General features: G+C 41.7%; 1 protein-coding gene across 5 annotated transcripts in view; it reads right to left on the bottom strand.

The window, feature by feature from the left end:
• Nucleotides 1-4773: 4773 nt before the first annotated feature.
• The window catches only part of CPEB1 (cytoplasmic polyadenylation element binding protein 1), a 172035-nt gene continuing 155697 nt past the window's right edge, over nt 4774-21111 (bottom strand). For all 5 annotated transcript variants that reach the window (XM_077473127.1, XM_077473128.1, XM_077473129.1 and 2 more), the window contains 5 exons: nt 20314-20450; nt 19089-19287; nt 18558-18652; nt 15111-15191; nt 4774-6213 (listed from right to left, as the gene is read on the bottom strand). In XM_077473127.1, the coding sequence (XP_077329253.1) occupies nt 6103-6213; nt 15111-15191; nt 18558-18652; nt 19089-19287; nt 20314-20450 (623 nt within the window). In that variant the 3' untranslated portion in view covers nt 4774-6102. The remainder of the gene's footprint in view (nt 6214-15110; nt 15192-18557; nt 18653-19088; nt 19288-20313; nt 20451-21111) is intronic.

The raw sequence follows: 21111 nt of genomic DNA, 5'->3' as shown, positions 1-21111 counted from the left end.
CACCTCTAAATCCTTAGGATTTAAAATTGGTCTTTTACCAAGATATTATTCTTCCTCCTTTCTCCCCAGAAGCTTTAATCTGGGGATCAGAAAGCACTAGTCTCTTGATGTAGTAAGGCCCCTTTCACACGGGCGGCTGTTCTGCCGCTGTTAAAAACATTTTTTGTTATTCTGAAATTCAGAGAATCCTGGCACAGCGTTCACTTGCAGTTGCACATTGCGTTTGGAAAATTCTTGCCATTTCTGATGTGCTGCCTATTGTTTTTCTCTCCTTGTTGCTATCTGCAGGAGAAATAGTACACTGCAATTACCTGCAGTTATGTGCAGATAGCTGCAGTAAATTGGTCCTGGATGCAGTCAACTATTTTTTCTATTTGCACAAAACTGCATGTAACAAAACAGTCACTAAAACGCAGTGTGTGAATGGGGCCATAGGAAAGCATTGTGTGCATTTAGCTGTGGTAGATAACGTCATCTGCCCGTGTGAAAGGGGCCCAAGAGCGTTCAGAATCTACAGGTGACTGCTCAGGTTCGCAAAACTCAGGTTTTGTTTGTACTGCCAGAGGGTCCAAGATATGGACAGGCAGCGTCAAGATCCACTATTTTCCAGATGACTTTGTCAAGTGATTGATCAAGTTTAAGCTTAAAGATAATTCTGCCTTCTCAGATTAAGAGCACACTCATCCCGGGCGATTACTGCTCCTTGGGTGGTGCATCATCAGGCCTCTATGGCTCAGAGCTGCAAGACCACAACCTGGTCTTTGGTTCAGATGTTTATCAGATTTTTTTAAATCGATATTAAGGGTCATGGATATTGCCCTTATACTACAGCCTGCAGCCTGCAGTGTATGCTGTATCCGAGTGCTCTGGCCTCCTGTTTTTTTTGGTCCATCGCCTACCCCTTCAGTTGCAATTGCTATGGGACATCCCACATAGTAAGTGCTATGGCTCCGTTTTCCCTGATGTAAGAAAAGAAAATAGGATTTTTAAAACAGCTTGCCTAATCCCTTTCCTTGATGTACATCAGGGGACACAGAGCTCCCTCCCTTATACACATTGATTGCTTGGCTACAAAACTGAGGACTCCCAGTAATGGGATGGGTTATATGGGGGGGGGGGGGGGAGTTCACTCCTTAAGGGGCATGCCGGTGTCCAGCACCTGATACGCTGATATAACCCACATAGCAAGTACGATGACTCTGTGTCCCCTGATGTACAAAGAAAAGGGATTTTACAGGTAAGCGGTTTTAAAAATCCTATTTTTTCCTTAGAGCAACTTTGTCAACCCTTTCCTTAAGGGCAGGTGACAACATCAGGCGTGGTTAGTTGTCACCACACTTTACTGAGGTTTTCACTTTTTAGCATGTAAACTGTTTTTGGGGCCAAAGTGCCTGAATATCTAGAAAATGTTTCACCAACTCCAAAATAAAAAAAAATAAAAAATGTACTTTGCAGTCAACACTGTACACATTACATACCCTCATTAACATAGCATAAAAAAAGGTGACAAACAATTTAACATTTAAAAGCCTAAGGCCCCTTTAACACTGGCCAGAACTGGTTTGCTCAGCAGGGGATCAAACTGTTGATCCCCTATTGAGCCGAGTGGGCAACTCACAGGTCTGTTTGCACTGCTTATACAGATTGTGCACCAATTTGCATCAGACTGCCCATAGAGCACTATCGACTACCCTCCAAAACAGGCAGATGGAGGGGAATGGATCAACTCATGTTTTTGCAAGATTGCAGGTAGGTGGGGGTGTAAATGCACCCAATCTGTTTACATCCGTTGCTCTATGAGTTTGAGCTGGTCTGCCAAAAAAAAAAAAGCGACAGGTGGATCAAACTTATGGTTAAGAGGCCTTACATGGCATCAATTAACCACACAGACCGGACCATTTTGCTGGTCAAAGACCAGACCACTTTTTGCAATTCTGCACTGCGTCGCTTTAACTGACAATTGCGTTTACATGTTTACCAGCCCCCTTTTTCCTGAAGAAAATCATCACTATGTGGCAGCTTGTGAATGAATAGGTGTGTCTTTACAGACTCCTTACAGTGCAGCCCAGGCTGCAGCAAAAAGAGACTGTCTTCAATCCTTGTGTCCCAAAAATAATTATGGTCTGTTTAGACCCCCGATTTCTTTAAGAGCACCTCCCAAAAAAACAAACTAGTAAGGGTAAATTTAGACATGTCTAAATCTCCCTTGCCGCTGAAGCCCGATCTACATTCAGAACATGCTCTACACTCACACTGACTGAGGAACAGACTTGTTTTAACCCCATTTTTGTGCTGCAACCGCATGCAGTTACAAGACCCTTGCAGCGCTTCCTTAGACTTGAATGTGTAGCATCTGGAAAGTGGCATCACTACAAGCCGGGTCAACTTTGCTGTGGGCGTGAAGCAGCATAGCATTTAAACATGCCCCTCCCCCCCATTTCAGCTTATGGGGAGAGGTTGCCGGGCAGCAGAAATCCAGCTCAAAACGTGCATTTTGGTGCCCCAACGACAAGTGTTAACAAGGCCTATGGCTTAGTTCTTGCAGGTCATACTACAGTGAGGCAGTGTTAAGCTGCACATAGATGCACAGATGTTTTATGCATCCACATGCAGGCTATCCCATTGAAGTAATTAGGACACGACAGCTGCACAGAAGTCCTGTGCATTCATTTGCAGGGAGACCCATCCATATCAATTGGGATGCAGCAGCTGCATGGACACAGCCAATATTCCGAATATTTGACATCCATGTGGGTTCATGTCTTTGAACTTAGCATTTGGGGCCAAGCACCTGCACCAATGTCAGATCTGTCCTGGCAGCTGCTGCATCAACTGATGTGATTAGGACTGCCTGCATAGTGATAAGCAGAACACCTGTGCATCCCCATGCAGATAAAAACAGCCTTCCATGTGCACGAGGCCTTGGTAGGAATTTAACAAGAGTTTTGTAACCTATGCTCTGTTTATGTGTGCAAATAGGGATTTTTGTGAAAATAATGAACATTTACACAAATTGCATGGCTTTAAAAATACCCCAAGAAACCTTAATTTTAAAGATCATGCTCCATATTAAAAAAATAAAAAATAAAATAAAAAAGCATATGGTGGGAATGCCCCAAAAAGTGACGGACCTCCAGAACCACCCCAGTAGCCCTTCTGGATAACATCCCAGGGGCTCCAAGATGGAATTACAAACGCATCCACTTCATTCTACTGGGCGCTAAGCTGACAATTACCAAGGCCTAGAAACAGCCAGCAGTCTCTTTCTCATTAGCCATATTTTACATTTGGCAGCTGTCACAAGACAAATTGACCAGTATTCTGCTAGATTCCACAGCACAGTTTGAGTCCATCTGGGAGCCTTGGGCCAAACACATGGGTATATCCCTCATCCGAGATATAAGCGTAACAAATATGCTTCAATGCCCCTCCAGCCAGCTACCTGCTGGATGGCTCCTAACTTCCCCCCCCCCCCTTCTTCCTCTTTCCCACTCATTCTTGCTTCCTAATTTTTATTTTTTTATTCTTCTCATATGTTGTCAGATCTCCCTTGCTTAGGCATGATTGGGTCCTTTACTACGTATTGCGTATCTGAAGAATATAAAGGCCTTTAGGCTTTTCAGTAGAGGAACCCCCTGTAGAAGACCTGAGGATGGGAGCTCAAACCATATCACAAGCGATGCTAGTTACCCTCCACTGTAGGCAGCTACAATCCGAGGGTCGGGGCGGGCTGCCCCAGCACAGTCTGGAACCAGACATTAGAGGGCAAGTATATCGTATGGCATCGACTAACGTGCCTGAGAACTTGCTCAACGATAGTTAATCGCTTTCCATAGTTGCAAATGAGTCTGCTCACTCCAAGCCTTTGGGAGGTTCTTAACGTTATGTTGCATTATTTCTTTTTATGGATGTATAACCTGTATCTGATTATTTTGAAAATAAAAAATAAACTCAAAAACAAAAAGGGGTTCTTACAAACTCCCAATGCTGTAAGGAAAAATGGAAATGTCCAGATTTAGAGAAAATTTGTAAATTTCTATTTTTTGCATAAGCTCCATTTTTTCCATTTCACAAAAATTTGAAATTTAAAAAAGTGCAATTTAAAAAAGTTTAGTATTTGTTATTCATAAACTCAATACAGGTTATACTTTTATATTTTGTAAATCTTGTTGTATTCATTTTTGATAAAACATCTGCAAAAATATGGTAGGCTTTTTATAAAAAGGTGCTACTGATTTTGTAGTACTGGTCATAACCTTTTAGAGATTATATGGCTGGGGTCTGTTACAAATGCTAAAAATCTGAAGGTTTGAGTTTTTCCACTTACAGGTTTCAAATAAATTTTGGCATATTTTCAAAATTTTGCAAAAAGGTGCAATTTAAAGTTTACAAGTATTTTATTAACTCAGCTTACCATTTCATATTAAAGCAGGGATTTTGTAAAACCTGCTGTGTTTATCTGCCAATAATGTATTTTTAGCTAAAAATATTGTTTTGATAGTTTGCACAAATCTTGTGGGGCCTTTAAAAAAAAAAAAAAAAAAACATACATACTAGCACTTTCTACAGGTCATGTGCTTTCAGAAACTATGGTTTCTGGGGTCTTTTACAAACGGAAATCTAAGAAAAAAAAAATACACAATGGAAAAAAATGGAAAAATGGCCTGGCCAGCTGAGTTTAAAAGTGGAGCACAGGGTCTGGCAGCTAAAAGGTTAAGGCTGAAGCACAGATAATTGTTTGAACAGCAATATTTAAAAAAGCACCAGTCACACTTACTGCTTCAACGTGTTTATTATGTGCCAAAACAAAAAAACAAAGAAAACACCACATCTGTAGGATAAGTGCATTTTTCTGCTTGCATAACTACAATGAGGTAGAGACTTTACACACAGCTTTACAGAAAATACCCACACAGGGCAGCTAGTGCAGATTTAGCTCAGCATGTACTGGAAAGAGGGAACATTACAGACAGTGGAATCTTTGGCACAGAGCTTCCAAAAAGGAGGGGACAGAAATAAAACACATGGACATATTTCAAAACGGCTAGCAACAGTTTTCATAGGTCAGCTTCTTCCTATAACAAAACTCAACCTAAGAGCATGGGCATATCCCCTCCAGGAGAAAGGTCTAATCTCTCTAGCCTCTACCCCATTCTTAAAAAGAAAATATACATTACAGCCCTTTACTGTCCAGCCAAACATTAAGTGTTTAAAAACTACCATCCCCTGAAGTGCAAATTAAAAAAAGTGCATAAACATCCTTAAAACTATATACACACACACACAAAAAGTCATCATCTGTTTCAGCCAAGGCCTCAAGTCTGTCCTTTTTGTTGGAAGTTCAGTTGTACAAATATATTTATTTGTTTAATCTCTTAAACTAGCAGCTCCCAGAAACAGAAAAGTTGCAATAATGTTAAAAGCTGCCAGGAAAAAAAAAAAAAAAGAAAAAAAATATTTTTTACTTAAAAACCATCTAAGAGTGTAAAAAGGAACCGGTAAAAATCCCACAGAGGGTAAAATATGAAATATGATTTGATTTTAAATAAAGAGCAGATACTGCCATTGTTGTTCCAGTAAAAATGCCAACTGAACAACCAGTTTATGCAGTTCAGATGGGATATTAAAGAAATCGGAAGGCATCGAAAGGCACTGTATGGCGACGGCAAAAAACTGGGCAACTGTCAATGAATACCTGCAGTATTTGCAAGGAATGTAAAAGAAGCGCCTGCAATAAAAAAAAAAAAAAAAAGACTGAGGCATTAATATATAGTCAAACCTTCAGACAACTGTCCACACACTGCTTACACTCAGCAAGTGTTGGAGGACTAGAATGGGAACTGCAAAACATTAGGAGGCAAAATATGCACCTCCTTAACCATAAAAGAAAATCCTCTATCCCTGGCAAGAACTCACTGTGCACAAGTGCAAAAACGATTACAATGTACAGCAAGTGCCAAAACACTATCACGTGACTTCCCCCACTATCCACTGACTCCTGTCAACAAAAAGTTATAAGTGCTCCATGTGCTGCCTAGAGGGGCACAGGACCAAATCCTCTCTTCAGCATATTTGCTCTGAAGCATATTTCTATCGGCAACATTAGCTGGAATCACGGCTCTTCTGGTTGCGCATGAGCGGGCGGTGATGACGGAGGATCTCCATTGAGTGCTGCCAGTGCCAGCAGGAACGGCAGAAATACTTGAAGCAAACCTTGAAGAAAAAGGGTAAAGAGATTACTTTTTGCATCACTGGCCTCCTAAAAGGCACTTTTTTTGTAGGTAAACAGTGCTGTGGTAGTTCATGGATAACTACAAGCTGACAGCCACTAAGGATATTGGGGCTTGTAGTCCAGACAGCTGTATGAATGAAGCAGCTGCAGCACTGGGAACATGTTACCCTGTAAAAATTGGGTGGAACATGCAACATGTCCCCAAAAGGTGAACATATTTTAGCTATGCAGCACTGGACTGAGGGCTTAGATAATGGATTTTATGGAGGTTTGTCCCACAAACTTCACAAAAATGCAGATTATGAATAGAAAAACACTGATATCACCAAAGCATGTTCTGTACCAGTAAAGTAGAAAGGGCATGTCTACAATGCTCAGCCATGACACCCTTGCACAGGACTAGTACAGATGTTTTCATTTTCCCTTACCCCTTCGATATTAGGCCCTAAAACTAAAAAAAAATTCAAGACCGGCAAAATGACAAATATTTTATTTCATTTTAAGAGATCAACTCCAGGCATTGGCACATTATAATTACATTGGTCACGCTTGGACCAAGAGAGACCAACATAGCCATGTATGATATACCTTGCTGATTCGGCTGGAAATCACTGGAGAACGCTTTGGGATATCTGAAATTAATGCAAAACGTCCCGTTTGGTTGAGGTGGCTAAGTGAGGCAGTGTCCTCACTCTCCACCACGTCCAATCAGAAAACGCTTACCAGTCATAAGTCTGCAGCATACTATATAAAGGCATTTAATTTCTGCACCAACATATATTCTCAGTTCCTACCATATGGGAACTTCTAAACTTGTGACACATACATGCATAACATTTGTCAGACATCAGATGTGAAAGTAATCTAACTTTAGAACTTCACCCCTGGGTCCCCCCCCCCCAATCATTTCTATAAACGGGGGGGGGGGGGGGGGGGGGGGATTACAAAAAACTGAAAAACGCTCCTGTCCTCACATATGAATGCAAACACATACGATGCACATATACAAGGTTTACAACTGCATCATGCATTAGATATTGCTGCACAAGATTGGGGGGGGTGCTCTAGTCATTCACCGTTAACCAATTTGATGAGCTGTAAAATGGACTGACATGGTTTTTTTTCGTTTCATCTTGGCAGTATGGTACAGGCTGGATATTTTTAGACCTTGGTTATAGGCTACAAATTTCAGGCAATTGGACACTTGTTGGGCATGCCCCCTAGATGTACTCAACCACTTTCAGACCGGACCATTTTGCTGGTCAATGACCAGAGGTCTTTTTACAATTTGGCACTGCGCTGCTTTAACTGGTAATTGCGCGGTCATGCAATGTTCTACCCAAACAAAATTTGCATCCTTTTCCCACAAATAGAGCTTTCTTTTAAAAGGTATTTGACTGACCCTGCGATTTTTATTTTTTGCGATATAAACGTAAAAAGACCGCAAATTTTGAAAAAAAATGATATTTTCTACTTTTTGTTATTAGAAAAATCCAATAAACTCAATTTTAGTCAGACATTTAGGCCAAAATGTATTCAGCCACATGTCTTTGGTAAAAAAAAAAGTCAATAACTGTATATTTATTGGTTTGCGCAAAAGTTGTCACATCTACAAACTAAGGTACGTTTTCTGGAATTTACGCAGCTTTTAGTTTATGACTGCCCATCTCATTTCTTTAGGTGCTAAAATGGCAGGGCAGTACAAAACACCCCATTTTGGAAAGTAGACACCCTAAGGAAATTGATAAGAGGCATGAATATTTTATTTTTTTGCCTCAAGCGATTGAATGACAACATTTTTTTTTTTTTTTTTTTTTTACACAAAGTTGTCACTAAATGATATATTGCTCACACATGCCATGGTTATATGTGGAATTGTACCCCAAAATACATTCTGCTGCTTCTCCTGAGTACGGGGATACCACATGTGGTCGACTTTTTGGAAGCCTAGCCGCGTACGGGGCCCCGAAAACCAAGCACCGCCTTCAGGATTTCTAAGGGCATACATTTGTAATTTCACTCCCCACTACCTATCACAGTTTTGAAGGCCATAAAATGCCAAGATGGCACAAAACACCCACAAATTACCCCATTTTAGAAAGTAGACACCCCATGCTATTTGCTGAGAGGCATGTTGAGTCCATGGAATATTTTATATTTTGCCACAAGTTGCGGGAATATTACAAACTTATTTTATTTTTTTTTTTTTTTCCACAAAGTTGTCACTAAATTATATATTGCTCACACATGCTATGGGCATATGTGAAATGACACCCCAAAATAAATTCTGCTGCTTCTGAGTACGGGGATACCACATATGTGGGACTTTTTGGGAGCCTAGCCGCGTACGGGGCCCCGAAAACCAAGCACCGCCTTCAGGCTTTCTAAGGGCGTACATTTTTGACTTCACTCTTCACTACCTATTACAGTTTTGAAGGCCATAAAATGCCAGGATGGCACAAACCCCCCCCCCCCCAAATTACCCCATTTTGGAAAGTAGACACCCCTAAATTTAGGGGTACACTAGTGAGACTCACAGGTAAAAAAACACCTAGGCTGTCAGCGACTATCAAAACGCTACAAAAAAAAACTGTTAGCGATCGCAGGGATCAGGCCTGACTCTGCGAACGCTGCAGTTATGCGTTTAGTGTTTTGTAAGCGACAGTGATCGATCGATACTGCACTTGGGTGGGCTGGGCGGAGGGGCTAAACGCAGGTGCTAGCAGGTATCTGGGCTGATCCCGCTAACAATGCGTTTTGGGAAACCTAAACTGCTGGCGACGCTAATATAGATCTGATCAGATACTATATTACTAAGGGAGGTGTATGCTTTGTGTGTGGGTGTTAGCGGTACTGGCACTAACCTGACGCTGCCTGGGGCGACGCAGACCTTATCTGACCCTCAAACTCGTATCACCCGCCGGGTGATCAGGGGGTTAAACCTTTATTAGGTAATAAATGGCGGGTGCCCTGAAACTATAAAAAAAATAACTAACCAACCAGCGTCACCTGTAACAGTTATATGGTGATCACTGGTGAAAGGGTTAACTAGGGGGCAATCAGGGGGCTTTATGCGGTAGTATATGGGGGTCCCTGGCGCTATAAAAAGCTGTGGCGAACCTAAATACCTACCTGCCTAACTAGCGTCACCTGTGACACTAATACAGCGATCAGAAAAACGATCGCTTATTAGGCTGTGTTCACACTGGAGCGATGCGGGAACGCCACGAATCCGCGGCGGGTTCCCGCATCACACTGCCCTATGCGAACTGCTGGGAGTGTCAGTGAAATGTTAATGACACCCCCAGATCAGTTCGCATATCGCAGTGCGATCTGCAAACTCGGACAGGAATCGGATGGCATGGTGTGAACACCCATGCGATCCGATTCTGCTGCGGACCAAAAAAATGGTCCCGTGCGAGTTTGCGGCGGGTGCGATGCGAATTTAGCCATACCATCTGTATGGCTGAACTCGAATCGCAGAGATCGGATGCGATTTGCACTGCGAATCACATTCCGTTCTCAAACCGCTGCAATGTGAACCCAGCCTTAGTGACACTGGCGACGGGGGGTGATCACGGGGTTAAACCTTTATTGGGGGGTTAGGGGGTACCCTAGAACTAAAGGGGGCTAACCCTAACTGCCCTAACAGTTATTACATTCACAAATGACACCAATGCAAAAAAAAAATGCAATTGGTGTCACTGTGACTGGGGGTGCAGGGGTGATTGGGGGGTGAGAGTGTGCCTGGCATGTTCTACTGTATTGTGTAGTGTTGGTGCAACTCACCGATCCTCTCTCCTCTGTGCCGGAACGAAAAATACCGACACGGAGGAGAGATTACATCACTTCCTCTGCCTGTGTTTACATTATAGGAGAGGAAGTGATGTCACGCTGCACTTCCATTCGTCAGGAGCGATCGCGATGGGGTGGCCATGAACGAATGGCCGCCCCCTCATCCCGGATAGTTCCTGAATGGATTTCCGACCGCCGCTGGCACCAGGGGAAGGCAGGGGCGTACAGGTACGCCCATATGCCTGCCCGTGCCATTCTGTCGACGTACATCGTCGTGCGGCGGTCGGCAACTGGTTAAACAGAACGGTTGCCCATGTCCTGTACTGATAAGAATTTACAGTCATTTGCAACAAGGCAGAAAATGTCTCAACAAAAAGTCCAAGATTGAACTCAGACGTGTAGATGAAAACGTTATGGGTGAAAGCTACATCTACAGAGGCCTGGACATCTTAAAATATGGAAAGTATGAACTGAATACCAGATGGTGGAATTGCTAAGCAACATATGCTTGATGCCAAAATGCCCAGAAAACCCCCAACTGACTTGGTAGAGTAAGCGAGTAAAGATACTGGTGGGTACCTTGTCCTTGAGAGCAAAGGCCCCAACAATGAGTTGTCTTAGTCTAGCAATAGTGTTGCCAAAAGGATCTCTTAAAGGAGACCGTTTCAAAGTCCATTTTTTAGATGGCGATCAGCTCTAACCAGACAATTGAGAGCAGAAGGCCTTGGAGGGGGCCTTGATAACAGGTCTGGCCCGTTTCTAACATGCCAGGTCATTTCCTAGAAGTTAGTGCATGTCTGCAGCACATCTTGGGCCAGTTTGGTGCAAGGCGATTCAGATTTTTTTTGCGCTATAACACAAGAAATTTTGCGGAGGAAACACAGGCAACCCCCCCCCCCCCCCAAAAAAAAGCAATATTTACTTTTTGATACAGGAATAGTGATGCGCTGTACTAGAAGATATGTAGATTTCAAATAGTTGTGTGTTGTGTGAACTAGTATAAATAAAATTCAAAATAAAAACGGAGGTGAATGTAGTAAATGAAAAAGCGTATATGCAGGTAAGTAGATGATGGCTAATACAAATATATGACAAAGGTAAAATGTAATAATCATATGATACCATGGATCAGTGGTTTGGCATACACAACGATACAGAGGTAAAAATAATTCATAACAATTGATATTATAATAGAAGGTGCAACAGTTACTAGAGAAACGTAAAAAATACGTAAAAAAAAAAAAGTCGCATAAGGTGCAAATACGTTGTGTAGCGACTATGACAAGTCGCATAAAGCATAGGTGAACTTCAAATCAACAAAATCGCATAAAGTAAACTACAGGTATAAATAACGTGCTGAGTGTTCTTTAATACAATAGGTGATGGTTAGGGTGATCCAGCGGAGTTCAGTGTGATCCTAGGTGGTCAATTTATGGATGTCCCCTTACCTTACTGCTGTAAGGTTACAGCATATATTAAGTGTGTCTTTAGGTATTCCTGGAGGTCTTTCCCTTTATGGATCCTAATATGGCAATCCCCCTGATGAAGTCACGTGACCCGTGACGAATCTCCGCTACCGGAAGTGACGTTGGTTGAGTTCGCTGCTCGTTTTTACATTGTTTTTTGTCATCCTGTGTTTGTGAGTACCCGAAGTCTATTTTCTTTAATATTGCACTTTTTTAAAATACTACACTATGGGGCATCCTTCCATTATGCTTTAATCCTATATACCCGGCATGAGACTACCTACGGCGAATACCCCAAAGTGACTCTTAAAGAGGCCACGCACCATATAGGGAGAAGGAGAGGGACGCCAAACAGGAATTGCCATATTAGGATCCATAAAGGGAAAGACCTCCAGGAATACCTAAAGACACACTTAATATATGCTGTAACCTTACAGCAGTAAGGTAAGGGCACATCCATAAATTGACCACCTAGGATCACACTGAACTCCGTTGGATCACCCTAACCATCACCTATTGTATTAAAGAACACTCAGCACGTTATTTACACCTGTAGTTTACTTTATGCGATTTTGTTGATTTGAAGTTCACCTATGCTTTATGCGACTTATGTCATAGTCGCTACACAACGTATTTGCACCTTATGCGACTTTGTATAGTTAGCACTTTACTTCACTATATGCACCTTTATATGGACATTTGATATAAATAATTTTCCGTCAATTTAGACGACTGTTCAAACTTTATATATTTTTTTTCTCACTCGAATTTAGCTCTCAGCACTATTGCTGTTTATTTTTTAATATATTTAAAAAAATATTTTTTTAAGTTTCTCTAGTAACTGTTGCACCTTCTATTAGAATATCAATTGTTATTAATTATTTTTACCTCTGTGTATCGTTGTGTATGCTAAACCACTGATCCATGGTATCATATGATTATTACATTTTACCTTTGTCATATATTTGATGTATTATTAGCCATCATCTACTTACCTGCATATACGCTTTTTCATTTACTACATTCACCTCTGTTGATTTTATTTTGAATTTTATTTATACTAGTTCACACAACACAACTATTTGAAATCTACATATCTTCTAGTACAGCGCATCACTATTCCTGTATCAATCTTTCTCTTCGAGTTCAGACATTTCCCTTCAGCGAGTGCAGCAGTACCCCATTCCACCAATATTACTTTTCCCATTTTGGCGCAGGAATATCTTTCTATTCTAATATTTACTTTTTGCTATAATATATAAAATCAAATTTCTTCCACAGTTTAGGCTAATCTGTATTCTACTTTTTTTCAAATAAATAGCACAAGTGTATATGGATTGGTTTGCACAAAAGTTATAGCATCTACAAAATAGGGATCAGATTTAGGGCATTTAAATTGTTTTTTTTTTTTACTAGTAATGGCAGCAATTTGCAATTTTTATCAGGACTGCAACATTATGGCTGACAGATCAGACACTACACCATTTTGGGACCATTGACATTTATACAGCGATCAGAGCCACAAATAGCCACGGATTACTGTATAAATGACTGGCAGGGCAGGGGGTTAAACACTAGGGGGCGATCAAGGGGTTAAGTGTGTTCCCTGGAGGTGTTTTAACTGTAGGGAGATGGGCTCACTACAACATGACAGATCACCACTCCCAATGACAGGGAGCAGTAGATCTGTCATGTTGCTAGGCAGAACAGGGAAATACCTTGTTTACATCTCCGTTATGCCGGTCCTTAAACGCGGGCCACCAGAACAGTTCATGGGACACGCTCCCATGGTGGCAAATTCAAAGGGACGTACGGGTATGCCCTTTTGCCTGCAGCATTCTGCCGATTAAATGGGTGTGCGGCAGTCAGCAAGTGGTTACGTCTGTGCAACTCCTGGCACCCGATTGACATGGTCCAGTACTGTCCTATTACACCCAGATCAAGTATCTGAGTTTGAAGTGTCATACCCTTTTGAGACTATCGAATGAAACCATAGGCAAGGGACATCTGAAAGAGGAAAGCAAACTGCAAAAGACATCTTTAAGGCTCTTCATTGTGAAGAGGGCTTTGGGGTAAATTTGGATGACACTCCATGTGTTGAGAGGGAGTACCCAAGTACCTTATAAGCTCTCTGGTGGTGGTAAAACACAAAAAAAAAGCCAAACACAGCCCGTTGCTTGATGCAACACCTAGTCACCCAACAGAGACCAATCTTGTGGAGTTTTTAAGGCCCAATTTTAAAGTCAACACCCGATAAGTGAATGCAAACATTCCTGACTTAATGCAAGGTTTGCATAAGAAACTATTCAGGGGACACTTAAAGCTGAATGCCAACTTTTCACTAGAACGCAATGATCACAGCATAGCTCATACCTCTGTACCATGTTGCTCAGTTGTCTGCAGATCCCCAATATTCTGGGTTTAGTTGTGGCTTTGTATCATGTGGTACTGTATATCCTGCTGATACTCCAATACTAGCTGCTGCAGGAAGTGGCTGTGGAAGGGACTAACACTACCCCCTCTGTAGCCCAGTAACACCTACAGGAAGAGCCCAAACCTCCCAATTTCCACCTCGCAGCCTTGTTCAAGTAGGAAACCTTCATACACAGCCTTTTCTGAAAGCTAGATGTTCAGGAATGGATCACAATTGGAAGGCAATCCTGCCCAGTTAAATATGCTGATCAGTGTGAACAGGGAGAGTCACACCCCTCAGATTTAGTAACACAGTGAAGTGTTAAACAAAAAAAACTCCTCAATAGGTTAGCATAGAAAACACAGGTAAGAAAAGGGCCATCATCTAAGGACACTAGGAAAAAGCAGAGTCCTGACAGGTGTGGGGTTATAATAGCACACCTGGGGGCCATGGCCAGCAGTTTTTGCAGTGTCCAATCACCTAAACTGGTGGAAGCCTAGAACCTATAACCAGGATCTACAGATACCTAGCCTGTGTCCTATACTATCAAGATAAGCTTTGACTTTTGCAACATTTAGGCTCGGTTCACACCAATGCACTGCAATCTTGCATTTCTCACCGTACTGCAGTGCAAGTCACATGCAATGTGTGCAATGTGAATTCAGCTAGATTGTGTGGCTGAATTTGCATCACATTCAGGACCTTTTTGGTCCACACCAGAATCCGATTGTGTGGGTGTTGACACCCATGCGATCTGATAGGTCGCACCGCGATATGCAAACCGATCTGGGGGTGCCATTAACTTTGTATTGACACCCGCAAGCATTTTGTATATGGCAGTGTGAACTGCCTGCGAGTCGGGCAAGAACCAGTGCTGGATTTGCATGGGTTCTTGCATTGCATCAGTGTGAACCGAGCCTTACACCATTTTTCTCATCGACCAACTTAACAGCCAGGCCTTGTTATGTGGCCCTCCCACCCAGTTATGCAGCTGGAACTCCATTCTGCAACTTCCAGCTCTCACCCTCCTGGGCTGTGACTTGTAAACAGAAGCTGTGTGTTTAAGGGACATTTGTTCACCAGCTCACGGCAGGGACAGATCTCCAGAAAACAACCTAACTACAAACAGTGCAACACCTACACAAGGAAGTACTAGAGTACTGAATAAGCAATGCTAGTCCAAATCTAGTGGATTTAGAATTACCTGGTCTCTGCAGAAAAATGGACCAGGCTGGGAATTGCAAGCCTGGCACACTGAATCTTCAAGATAAGGATCAATCTGAACCTAGAAAAAGAACAGGAATTCCACTGTAACAAAAATCACCATAGGAACAATACTCTAGACCAATTCCAGAATCTTCAATTTCAGTCTTTCTGGAAAGAGCCATGGTCTGAAAGGTTTGCTGCACCACATTTCAGACCTTTGGACACGCAGTACCAAGTTGTTGCCAGAGATTAGGCCAATTTACTAAAGGAGTTGAGAATCTACACTTAATTTTAATTGAGTGAAGACCAGAATATAAACACATATACACAGTTATCCAGTCATAAGTAAATTTTGGTTTAAACCATCTGCACATGATTAGACACTGAATGTGAAAATGCACAGTAATGGGAATGCAGCTAGAATCCGAGTTAAGTTCTCCTTTAGTAATTCAGCATTAGATTCTGTTAACTACAGCACTATTGATTAGGCAAACCCTAACATGTGGCAATTTTAATGCTCGACTGGCATGGCTTCTCATGAGAAAAACCTGGTAAGAATCTGAAATTAAGAAAACTCTTGGAAAATAATCTGCAATGAAGTTTGGTTATGCTTCAGTTACAACGGGTAAACTTTCCCTAGACTTTAAGAAGTCTTGTCACTTGTCAAACTGCACCCACACAGTCAGACTGCTGATCCACTGATGAGGGCATTATGTATATAGATCAGGTTAAATTGATTAGCAATACAAGCTACGGCATGCTAGTGTACACAGCCAATCCGGTCCTTCAAAACACTACACCTTACAGCCCTTCCAATTGGCAAGACACATGCAACATTCCATACAATTTGGCTGAAGAGTAAAGAATGCCTTGCAGGTGACCCAGAGTTGCTTGTGTGAAATGTACTTTGTGGTCATGTCAGAAATATGGGGTGGGGCCTATAAACAGCCTAGATTTCTGTAACACATTCACAAGCAATGCATGTGGAAGTCCTTCCGTTTAGCCAAAAAGTCATGTTTATTTAATACAACCCATGCAAGATGGCCAAGTTTGCTAGCATGTTATATACATTAGGTGTGCCTCTTAGGCACTAGGATCATTTAAGAGCAAGAACTTCAGTTAGTGTCACAGAAAATTTCATGCTTGTAACTAGGGATGAGCCTGGTGTTCACCCAATAGCGAATTTGGGGCGTTTGCCAATTTTAAAGGGTGTTCCGCGGCTTTTGAATTTCCTGCGCTTTTGATTTCTCCCATAGACTTTTAAAGGCTTATTTGCATGGTATTGTCAAAGTGTTTGGGGACCTGGGTCCTGCCCCAGGGGACATTTATCAATGCAAAAAAGTTTTAAGGGCAGTTTTTTTCAGGAGCAGCGATTTTAATAATGCTTTTGAGGGGGGCCGCCCCCACGCCATTTTTTATTTTGGCGCAGGGTTCCCCTTAAACACTTAAGGGCTGGCTCATGTACATATGTCTGTACTTTAAAGAGGGATATCTCGGTAACGGCAGCAGCTGCTGCCACAACCGAGATATGTCTCTTTACAGGAGGCAGTCCTGTGTACGATAATGGTGGTCTCCGCAAGATCAGTTATCGGCAGTGGGAGAGGTGCTACGCCCCCTCCCGCCGCTTACCGGAGCCGGCGGTAGCGATCTGGTCCTTTCCTCGGCTGTGTATGGAGACGAGGGAGGCCAAGATGGCCCCCCCTCTCCTATACCATAGGAGGGCGGAAGCAAAACAAAGGATCACTTTTATTCCCAAGTGTAAAAATAAAGTAAAGTAAATAAGAAATGTTATTTATTTATTTTTTAAAACACTGCGTCCCGACGAGCTTGCGCGCAGAAGCAAACGCATACGTGAGTAGCGCCCGCATATGAAAACGGTAGTCAAACCACACATGAGGTATCGCCGCGATCGGTAGAGTGAGAATAATAATTCTAGCCCTAGACCTCTAACGCAAAACGTGCAACCTGTAGAATTTTTTAAATGTCGCTTATGGAGATTTTAGGGTAAGAGTTTGACTCCATTCCATGAGCGGGCGCAATTTTGAAGCATGACATGTTGGGTATCAATTTACTCGGAGTAACATTATCTTTCACACTATAAAAAAATTGGGCTAATTTTACTGTAGTCTTATTTTTTCCCCAAAAAAGTGCGCTTGTAAGACCGCTGCGCAAATATGGTGTGAAAAAAAGTATTGCAATGACCGCCATTTTATTCTCTAGGGTGTTAGAAAAAAAAATCTATATATAATGTTTGGGGGTTCCAAGTAATTTTCTAGCAAACAAAAAAGTTTTAAACGTGTAAATACCGACTCTGAAAAAAGAGGCCTAGTCCTCAAGTGGTTAATATCCATACCAGAATTTGAGTTGACCCCCCACGTAATTCTTATATTGGTTTGGGGTTCCCCTTAATATTCATACCAGACCCGAAAGGGCCTGGTAATGGACTGTGGGGGGAATCCCATGCCATTTTTTTCAATTACTTATGTATTGCCGGGACTGACAATACATAATCACCGCAAGTACTTTTAAATTACTTTTTCCCCTTTAAAAAAGTCATTTTGCTCTCAGACTGTTCTAAACACGGGAAACATGCACCACTTCACAGGCATACTATAGACACCCCCCAGATATGAAATGTAAAGGAATGTTTCACTTTATTAAAATCACTGCTCCCGAAAAAAAAAAAAAAAAAAAAGCTTGTGTTCGCATTGATGCATGTCCCTTGGAGCAAGACAAGAGACTGTTCTACAGTCTGCACCCAGAGGCGCCTCTTTAGTGCCATGGGGAACCTGGTTTCTGTTTCCATCGGATGGCTGCCGTGCTTGTGGACTATCTTAGAGAAAAAAAAAAATCCCCCCCCCCACTTTTGCTTTTAATACCTATATTATGTTTATTGCCCTTTCATGTGCATATGGAATAGACCTATAGCATTGTCATGCTTTTAAGTTTGTAATCTATATACTGAGCACTGTGTGGTTGTTTTATTTTCTAGCGACATTTACTTGTACATACAGGCAGGACCCGGGCCCCCAAACACTTTATGACAATAATTTGTATAAGCCTTTAAAATTAGCACTTTTGATCATTCATGTTCATGTTGTATCCCATAGACTTTAATGGTGTTTGCACAATTTTTTTGTCTGTTCGCATGTTCTGCTGCGAACCGAAGGGTGTTCAGCTCATACCTACTTGTAACCCGAAAGGACCACCTACTGAGAAGGATAAAGTTAAAGGCCCATGTCAGGCCATTTGCCTTTTTGCAGATAGCCCATTTATGCAATGCAGCACTAATGATAGTTACGCCTGGGGCTACAGACTTGTAATTTGTACATTATGGGCAAGGATTCTTTGCAGACATGATGGGATTTGAGTATATTTTAGCCCAAGATTTAAAAGCTTTAAATCATCTCAGAGCACTTTCCCAAGAGGTAAGTCCAACACGTACCTTCTTGGTAAACTTGGCAGTTTTTATTTCCACAAAAGCCGCACTCACAGCCTTTAGGTAACTGCGCTGGTTGTTGAAAGTGACGCGCCCAGAACCTGTAGGTGCAAAATGAAGAGTACAAGAATATGAGGAAAAAAAAAAAAAAAAAAGGAAGAAGAAGAAGGTCAACCCAAATTCTGTCTATGCAATATAAAAAAATTGTCCTCTTAGTACAAGGGTACGGTACAAAAAAACAAAAGACAAGTTAATTATTATCTATGCTGTTGAACAGCACCACCTGTCAGAAGGGAGAGAATGTTGGTACTGCTGGGGTAGAAAGATCAAGCAATAAAACCTTCCATGTCATTACCTCTTCCCACTCAGCTAAAATAAGCTTTTGCTAGATTTGTCAGGTTTTATGCTCTCTATCCCTATTTGGCACATTTTCCTCACTGGTATAATAAAATGGTTCTGCTGGAGACAGTTTCTGACCATTCCACACCCTAAAACAAAATCCAAGCAAAATGTTCAGTTAATAAAATTGTTGCTCACCAATTGGGTACTTGTGCTTATCAGTATCAATGCCAGCGTAGACCACTCCACCAAAAAGGTCATTCATTATTGAGGCAAGGGCTTCAGCATTTAGCATGCCATGCAAAGCACCAACAAATACAGTCTTACTGGGATCCAGGCGCTGTGAAGGACTGCGTACAAAGTTGCTGTCTGCAAGCACCCAAGGAATGACCTGCACCTAGAGTTTGCACAAATACAGCCTGAACAAAAATTGTCACAACAGTAAAAAGGCATTTTCAAGCTTCAGGAATTGTGTCACTTGTTTAACCACTTCCTGCCCAAGGTATGTCAAGACATCCTGGACTTTGAGTGGGGATATTTGAATGATGCCTGCAGCTACAGGCATCATCCAGTTCTTTCAGTCTGCAATTTTTTTGCACCGTACGATCATAGTGGATCGTTCTTACAGGCAGTGGAAGGGGATGTCTGGTGCTTCTCCCGGCTCAACCCTGCAATCAGTGAGTCGGAGAATGAATCGGTCATGGCTGGAAGTTTACCATAGAGATTTCTGGTGACCAGATGGTCCCCAGACATCTCTATGACCCTTGGAAGCCCAGCGGCAGTGTTATGTCGTCACGTCCAGGCCGGCAGAAGTTAAAGCTGAGTATGCAGCTGGAAAGGCCGAAAGTTTATTTTTTTGATCTCATCTTTTCCAGCCTTGAGGAGAGATGTGTGGTCTTATTGACCCCATATCTCTCCATGAAGAGGACCAGTCACGCACTCCTTTACAAGGTATGTTTACATTTCTTGTAATAGGAATAAAAGTGATCAAAAAAAAAAATGAAATTAAGAAAATAAATAAAAGTGTAAAAAACAAAGTAAAACAGCATCAAATCACATGTGAGGTATCGCCATGAGTGTTAGAGCAAAGGCAACAATTCTAGCCCGAGACCTCCGCTAACTCTAAATATGTAACCTGTAAAAAATGTTTTAAAGCACCAAAATTGGGTGCCATTCAGTGTGTGCATAATTTTAAAAGCGTGACGTTAGGCATCTATTTACTTGGCTAACTTTACCGTTTTTTCCCTTAAAATCATGAAACATTTTACCCCAAAAAAATTTATTCCCTAGGGTCTGTGCAAAAAAAAAAAAAAATACACACGTTTGGGGGTTCTGAGTAATTTTCAAGAAAAAGATTTACATGTGGCCTGGGTGGGAAGTGGTTAACCCATTGGTACTTCTGTCATAATTAAGAGACCGTTACCTCCTTGCAGCGCATTCTGCGACTTGACATTTTGAAGTAGTGTTCACTTAGTCCATCCTGATTTAGTAAATCCTGTGTGCAGGCCTGAAGTAGTGCTCGCACCGACTTCTCAGACTCAAAAACCAGATATACATAACCTAAAATATTGGGACAGCATATGAATTACAGGTATGCAGGCAAACCGATATGTTGTAACAAGTGCTACATAAAAATGGTCAGATGAACCAATTTCAAAGTCTCAATCTTGTCTGTAAATCCCACACTTATATCCAAGTAATCCCATCCTGCTGTGTTTAAACCTGTACTGCAAGTAAAATGGGAAGGCAATCATTTAAATATTTGAGCGACTAACTGAAAAAAAAAAAAACATGCAAACCAGGATTTGTAATTTCTCTGACATTCTAGACTGCATGCAAGCCGAGTCAATTGACTCACAGCTTTAAGGCAAAAGACAGCCAGCGAGCACTCAACATGGGCAACATTAGCAGCTTCAGTATATTACTAAAGTTCTTACTACATACACATTTATATTGATAACCCAACCACCACTCAGCTGTAAAGACTTTGTAGCAACAAGTAAAAGACCACAGGAGTGATCACTGAATACTGTAACTTATGGGTAGCACAATAACTTAATGATTTCCCATTCCAAACAGAACCTTTAGTATATTAAAGAGCAGTGACAAGCATGTGGCTTGCCAAAGATGCTGGTGGGAGGAAATTTGAACACTTTAGTCCTAAAAGTTAGAAGGGTTTTAACTCAATCCATTTTATACATTAAAGAAAAATAAAATAAAG

This window comes from Lithobates pipiens, unplaced genomic scaffold (assembly GCF_037356315.1).
Source record: "Lithobates pipiens isolate NorthernLeopardFrog02 unplaced genomic scaffold, aLitPip1_a1.2 Scaffold_8, whole genome shotgun sequence".
Classification (NCBI taxonomy): domain Eukaryota; kingdom Metazoa; phylum Chordata; class Amphibia; order Anura; family Ranidae; genus Lithobates; species Lithobates pipiens.
The sequence above is the reverse complement of the archived record's forward strand: the minus strand, read 5'-3'. Positions and strand labels throughout refer to the sequence as shown.